At 41.0% G+C, this 7,790-nt stretch overlaps 1 protein-coding gene across 1 annotated transcript; it reads left to right on the top strand.

The window, feature by feature from the left end:
• Positions 1-262: 262 nt before the first annotated feature.
• Positions 263-2,696, top strand: LOC139643893 (E3 ubiquitin/ISG15 ligase TRIM25-like). Its single transcript, XM_071519189.1, has one exon. The coding sequence runs from the start codon at positions 316-318 to the stop codon at positions 1,984-1,986; it is 1,671 nt and encodes a 556-aa protein (XP_071375290.1). The 5' UTR covers positions 263-315; the 3' UTR covers positions 1,987-2,696.
• Positions 2,697-7,790: the final 5,094 nt, after the last annotated feature.

Genomic DNA, 7,790 nt, shown 5'->3' with positions numbered 1-7,790 from the left:
ACTGCCTCTTCCAAACCGCTCCTCTTCCTGGAATCAAGCAAAGCCTGATCACCCCTCCCTCTTCTTCCTGGACTCAAATACAGCCAGTTCCATTCTGTCCACATATTTCCTGTTCCCTCCCCTTTCACAGATCTGCCAGTTTAAAGATGGGTGTAAAGAGCATGTTGTGAAGTGCAAGAGCTGACAAGCCCATTCACTGCAGATCAGCACATGGACATGAAGAAAAGGAACAGAGGTTTGGTTTGGATCAGAGCCCAACTTCTTTCTGTTGAGAGAAGTGAAACTATCTGACATTCACTGTCACTGAGAAGTGAAATGGCGCAGCGAGGAATTCAGCTGGACGGAGCAAAACTCTGCTGTTCCATCTGTCTGGATCTACTGAAGGATCCGGTGACTATTCCCTGTGGGCACAGCTACTGCATGAGCTGTATTAAAAGCTGCTGGGATGAAGAGGATCGGAAGAAAATCCACAGCTGCCCCCAGTGCAGACAGACCTTCACACCAAGGCCTGTCCTGGTGAAAAACACCATGTTAGCAGAGTTGGTGGAGGAACTGAGGAAGACAGGACTTCAAGCTGCTCCTCCTGATCGCTGCTATGCCGGACCTGGAGATGTGGCCTGTGATGTCTGCACTGGGAGAAAGCTGAAAGCCCTCAAGTTCTGTCTGGTGTGTCTGGCCTCTTACTGTGAGCAGCACCTCCAGCCTCACTATGATGCAGCTCCATTAAAGAAACACAAGCTGGTGGAAGCCACCGTAAAGCTTCAGGAGAACATCTGCTCTCATTATGACAAGGTGATGAAGGTTTTCTGCCGTACTGATCAGCAGTGTATCTGTCTTCTCTGCTCCATGGATGAACATGAAGGCCACAAAAAAGTCTCGGTTGCAGCAGAAAGGACCGAGAGGCAGAAAGAGCTCGGGGTGAGTCGGCAACAAATCCAGCAGAGAATCCAGGACAGAGAGAAAGACGTGAAGGTGCTTCAACAGGAGGCGGAGGCTATCAATGGCTCTGCTGATAAAGCGGTGGAGGACAGTGAGAAGATCTTCACCGAGCTGGTCCGTTTCATCGAGAAGAGAAGCTCCGATGCGAAGGAGCGGATCAGATCCCGGCAGAAAGAGGAAGCGAGTCGGGCCGAAGAACTTCAGGAGAAGCTGAAGCGGGAGATTGCTGAGCTGAGGAGGAAAGACGCTGAGCTGGAGCAGCTCTCACACACAGAGGATCACATCCATTTTCTACACAGTTACCCCTCGCTGTCACGTCTCAGTGAATCTACAGACTCACCCGGCACCAATATCCGTCCTCTGCGCTACTTTGAGGATGTGACTGCAGCTGTGTCAGAGGCCAGAGATAAACTACAGGGCATTCTTACAGAGGAATGGCCTAAGATCTCATTGACAGTGACTGAAGTGGATGTTTTACTGCCACAACCAGAGCCCAAGACCAGAGCTGGATTCTTACAATATTCACATCAAGTCACACTGGATCCAAACACAGCACGCACATGGCTGTCATTATCTGATGGGAACAGAAAAGCAACATGTATGAGTGAAGAACAGTTATATTCTAGACACCCAGACAGATTCATTAACCGCTGTCAGGTCCTGAGTAGAGAGAGTCTGACTGGACGTTGTTACTGGGAGGTGGAGAGGAGTGGGGAGAGAGTTTCAATAGCAGTCGCATATAAAGATATTAGCAGAACAGGGAATGAAAGTCGATTTGGATACAATGACAAGTCTTGGGCATTAGATTATTACAACAATAGTTATCAGTTCAAACATAACAATATCATAACTTCCATCCCAGGCCCTCTGTCCTCCAGAGTAGGAGTGTACCTGGATCACAGAGCAGGTATTCTGTCCTTCTACAGAGTCTCTGAAACCATGACTCTCCTCCACAGAGTCCAGACCACATTCACTCAGCCTCTCCATCCTGGATTTTGGTTTGGTTATTATGCTGGAAAAACTGCTGAGTTGTGTAAACTCAAGTAGACAGGAGTGATTAAAGCAGCAATGTGTGAGATTCTGTTTTTTATGTTTTTTTATTTTTATTTTGTCTCCATCTTTGTTGCTCAGTGCTCATTGCTGTGGTGTTTCTGCACTGCACTTCCCAGAGATCACCTGTCAATCAAACAGTGTGGGCGGGACTGTGACGTCTTTTTCCTTGGATTTTCTGTTGATGCAGTTTGACTTTCTGTAGGTGGCGCTCTTTTCTTTGTCTTTCCTTTTCTTTGTGTTATATCAGTCAGTGATAGAGAGTATCCAAACTGACATTTATTCATATGAAAACAGAAACTGTTGTGTGGTCTATATAGTTCTTATGTTTGTTGCATATTTGTATTGTTGCTGTAATATTTTCTGCTATTTCTGTTCCACTGCATGGGCCTTAATGGAGCAGCACTAGAAGTCTCCCCTTTATTATAGCTGAATAGTTGTTAATATGTTGATTTTGTTCCCGGCCCCTTGTAACTTTGTTGAGAAAGTCAACTACAAATGTAATCATTATTATTATAATCAATAGGAAGAGCATTCATTGTTTTCCTCCACAGTGATGACATACTGGTTTAACAGATTGATTGTGTGGATGAAGTTAATATGTAGATGGAAAGATTGAACCAGAGTCCTTTACCAGGCTTTAGTGATTGGATGTGTGAACAAAGTGAATGTTTGCAAAAATGAATAAAGTTTTTTTCCAAGAATGAATGAAATAATTCTTGTGTATTCATTCCAGGAAGTGTATGAAAGCTGCTAGAGAAAATGTGAAACTAATATGACAGTATAACTGAGGCCATTTTCACCCAGAATATTTCACATTGAACTGAGCAAAATATTCAAAATCCAGCCAGTAAATAGACTGGAATAATTATTGAATACTGAAAATATTAGTGAAGTTATTTGATAAATCAAGGTCCTTGCCTCCTTCCTTTGATATCTATCTATCAGTCAGGCTACATGTTTCAACAGGGCATCCAAAATCGTTCATACATTAAAACATTCACATATACATACGCATATGTACGCATATACATATACATTACACAATCAAGTATAATAACATACAATAATTTTTTTTACATCAGATCATGCATAAATATCTTAAGTGCTGTGTCGAGCATGAAAATATCAATATCTACCTTGGCAGACAAACAACAGCCATTCTAAAAATTTCCATCATAATTTCCATCAAAACTGTAAGTCACACCATCATGTTGCTTCATGGCCTTTTTTATTTCTCATTATTACTGAATTGGTTTCCTTTCAACCAGTGTTTTAAAGCAGTTAACTCAAGTAAAACTCAAGTAAAAAATAAATATGAGTAAATGTTGTATTACAAGTTTGCAGCTGTCATTGTATTTATCTAAGTATCAGTTTACATATTTGTGAATTTCTTGTCTGTGACTTCAAATTCAGAACACAGTGTGTGAAGTTCTCACATCGAGTCTACAGGCTCTCGGGTTTTGCAACTAACCCTAACCCCATAATCTGTTCTTTTCTACAAACAAAAAAGAAAAACAACCAAATTTTGGTTCAGGTTATTGCACTTGTCTTAATCTTTGGGTAAAGGTCCCCAAAAACAGAGTAAAAATGGAGATGCTCGGAGATCTCAAGGTGCTTATAGAAACAGTGAGAATCTGTGAGAAACCACCAGTGAAAACACACAGAAAGCCAAACCTTTAAGTAAAAACACACAACCACCGTCTGACACACTCTCCACACACTCAGCACAGAGCACACACTCACACACAGAAAGCCACTCTCTCTCTCTCTCTCTCTCTCTCTCTCTCACAGAGACACACTTTGTTTTTTGTTTTTTGAAAGAATCTGAGCTGTAGACAAAATGCTAGAGTGTCTGTTCATCAGTCATAGGTAAATATAACAATATCAAAAATAACATGATGCAGAAGCTGATGGTACATTAATAACTTAGTACAGATAGGTATGTCACCTGAATTCACTGACCTCATTTTAAATCAGCAAACACTGTTAATGCTATGAATCTAAAATCATTCACAGTTTCAGGTTGGAATGTCCAGGGTTTGAGGTCTTCCTCTCTGGGAATCAAGAGCAGGAATCCAGAGTCGATGAGAGAAATAGACTCGGACATATTCATTTTCCAGGAGACATGGAGCACAGGAGATGTGTCCACTGGCTGCCCCTCAGGATACAGGGAGATTATCGTACCATCCAGAAAGCTACAGGGAGTCACTCAGGGCAGAGACTCCACAGGAATGTTCATCTGGTATAAAACAGCTCCAACTCACTCAGCTGAACTGATGGAAAGTGGAGAATTTCTACTTTGGCTTCAGTTAAAAAAGCCCATCCTATCAATTGACCACAATGTGTACATAGGTGTAACCTACAGGAAGAGAGGAAGAGATCAGTGTGTACCAGGCCCAGGGTGGAGTGCTGGTCTGTGGATCTGAATGCTAGAACCGGGACAGAACCGGACACTGTCAGCACTCTGGGGGACAAACACATACTGACTAACACAAGCCTTCCTCTGCCCACATATATCCCAGAAACAATTATGACACAACACACAACAAACATGGCTCACAACTGTGGGTCACCGGGTCTGTATATAGTCAATGGGAGGCTGAGAGGAGACTCCTATGGTCAATACACATGTAGCTCCCCTCTTGGTTGTAGTACTGTTGACTACATGATTACAGACATAGATCCAGTGCACTTCAGAGCATTCACAGTCAGCCCACAAACACTATCTGACCACAACAAAATCACAGCCTACCTGAAATAAGCTGAATCTTCACACCAGGAAACACAGCCCAGTAATTCAACCATACAGATGGACCAAAGACTGCTGGGAAAATGATCCAAAAACAATTCAATCACTTATCACTGCATTTACTGGCTATCAATATCCCCATAATCACCAAGGGGTAAACCAAGCTGTAATAGACATTAACTATATAGATGACAAATTGGCAACCCAATCTAACCTGAAAAATTTCAAACAAAAGCCAAATGATGAAATATGGTTTGATCCTGGGTGCAAACATTTAAGGAAGGAAAATTATCAAACCATAAACACAGAGACCCTCTACCATCAGGAAATACACATTCAGTATTGGGCAACACTAAAACAATACTAACAAACAACACGGTCTAAAAAAGAACAATACATCCAGCACCAACTTTCCGTAATTGAGGAATCTATTGACTTTAAGAAATTCTGGGAAAACTGGAACAATTTGAATAAAACTCAAACAGACAAATTGCATATACGATATAATTTCACCAAATCCCGCCCAAAAAGATATACTCAATAAATTGGACATACAAACAGCCATAAAAGACAACCAAAATCCATTAGATTCCCCAATTACAGAGAAGGAGTTACATGGAAAAATTCAGGCCTTACAACCCAGAAAGGCCTTTGGTGCAGATGGCATACTGAATGAAATGATTAAGCCCGCTGATAGCAACTTCCATAAAGCCCTACTCAAACTATTGAATCATTTCCCTGACATCTGGACCCAAGGATTGATTACACCCATCTTCAAAAATGGAAATAAATCTGACTTAGTAACTACAGAGGCATTTGTGACAACAGCAACATGGCGTTTATTTAGGTTCAATATTCAAGAGTAGAAAAGATTAGAGCCAGAGCAACATTTTCTGTGCTCTCACGTGAACTCTGAGACTTTGTGGGCGGGGTTAGAGAGTAGCTGTTGTCTTCTGTGATTGGCTGTCTGATCGCTGCAGACGTGCTCTACTGACAGGCGGGTTGTGCCGAATGCCAACCGATGCAGGGTTGCCAGGTCAGGCAAACCTTTCCAGCCCAAGAGCAACCGAAACCAGCCAAAAATATAGACTACCATAGCATTTTTTTTTTTATTTATGTTTAGATTGGATGACATTGCAAAAGTCATACCATTCTTAAGATGAGAATGGCAAATAACGGCAAGTAATAATGTAAAGAATTTGTCATTTCCATGTTTGTCACTGTAAAAGAACATAAAAATGTGAGATTTCGAGGAAAAAGTGGAATTAGTACGAGAATAAAGTCATAATATTTTGAGAAAAAAGTGGAAATATTATCAGCAGTAAGGACCTGACAGAGAGAGAAGAGGAGCAGAATCCTGACAGCTGCCAACAGCTCTGTCCAGCTGCTGTCAGCTAACAGGTGACATTACCATAGGCGGTTTTACCACAAGGTAAGGAAGGCAATTGCTTGGGGGCCTCGTCCACCAAAGGGCCTTGTGATCTTTTTTTTTTTTTTTTAATTTATAAAACATTTTTCCTTTCTTGTCACTTGTTTCTTGTTCCTGTCTACATGTAAATGTGGGCCTATCCAATTAAATATCTATATTTGCCAATATTTATTATCACCCACATTTCACATTTAATGGACTATTCCACCTTTGCATGCTGCATTTGCGCCAAATCAAATGACGAAGCAATTTGAGTTACCATCAGAGACAGACAGTCACTATCTAGAGATTAAGCGTTTTCAAAGTGGATCTGAGAAGAGAAAGAGGAAGACGGAAGATGGCCGCTTTAAGGAAAGTTTGCCTGAACTGATGAAATTGGGAAGTGGCTAATGTATTCAGTCAGTGCAGATGCTGTGTTTTGTTTTAGCTGTGGTGTCTTCAGAAAAAGAGACACACAGCTGGGCAGCAACGGCTTTGATGTGGAGAAATATCAGCAACCGTCTGAAAACTCACGAGCTCAGCAGGAGCACATAGAAAATATGGAGAAGTGGCGCCACCTTGCAGAGAGATTCAAATAAAGTACCACCATCGACTCAATTAACCAAGAGTTCATAAACCTGGAGATCAACCACTGGAAAACGGTCCTTAGGAGACCGTTAGCCATTGTGTGCCGTTTGGCTGAACGGAACCAAGCATTTCGAGGCCACTCAGAGCACCTTGATGAGCCCAGAAATGACAACTTTCTAAATGCAATCTGCACTGAGGCAACAGCATGTTCATTAACTTGGACTATGTGGTCTAGATGTGTGGCTTTAGTCAGAAAGTACTCACAAAGAAGACATTCAAAAATGTATCAGTATATATTCTTGTAACACTGGCTTGTATAATTAAAAACACTGTTACTAACACAATATTGATATTTGGGACTGGAAAAATATGTAATTAATGATGGAAAATGTAATAACCAAGGTAAGATGGAGAAAAGTAATTGAGGGCAATGGACTACAATGTGAAGACAGATGAGATTTATTTAAGAGATAATCCAAGACAAATTGTTATATGTAGTGTAAAGTAATAAACATTTATTTCACAACACGTTTCATTCTACATGTTCCATGTTAAATGGGTGAAACATACTAAGGAGTATTAAGCATTACAAGACAGTGTCAGATTTGAAGAAGACCAGTCCAGTGATTAGAAAAGACCAATCCTCTTTGAACTGGAACACTAGTTTATAACAGGTGGATGTTTAGAGAGCCCAGTTCACAGAGAGCAGCTGGAATATGTCAGTACAAGGTCAGATTCAGTAAAACATCTACTAAAAAAAAAATCTAACATGCTTACTTCCAATGTATGAACCAAGGTCCTGGTTAGATAAAAGGCTTTATCATCAGAAAGGATGACAAACAACAGAAAATCTCAAATCAACCAAAAACATGCCTCTGGAGCATATGAACCTGCCTCACTTGGCGTGCCGAAAGTGAGATAAAAAGAAAAAGATGGGGATGCTTGTCTCATACCTTACAACCTTCTTTGACTTCATTTGAGTAGGCCTTTCCCAAATACCCAAACAAATAAGTAAAAACATATACAGTATGAACACTACATCTGAATACATAT

Source organism: Centroberyx affinis, unplaced genomic scaffold (assembly GCF_046629955.1).
Source record: "Centroberyx affinis isolate AG114_WGS23_722 - 3 ecotype Tasmania unplaced genomic scaffold, CSIRO-AGI_Caff_v1 ptg000056l_1, whole genome shotgun sequence".
NCBI lineage: Eukaryota > Metazoa > Chordata > Actinopteri > Beryciformes > Berycidae > Centroberyx > Centroberyx affinis.
The sequence above is the reverse complement of the archived record's forward strand: the minus strand, read 5'-3'. Positions and strand labels throughout refer to the sequence as shown.

Coding starts and splice junctions, on each gene's coding strand:
- LOC139643893 (XM_071519189.1), top strand. CDS start 316: ATGGCGCAGCGAGGAATTCAGCTGGACGGAGCAAAACTCTGCTGTTCC.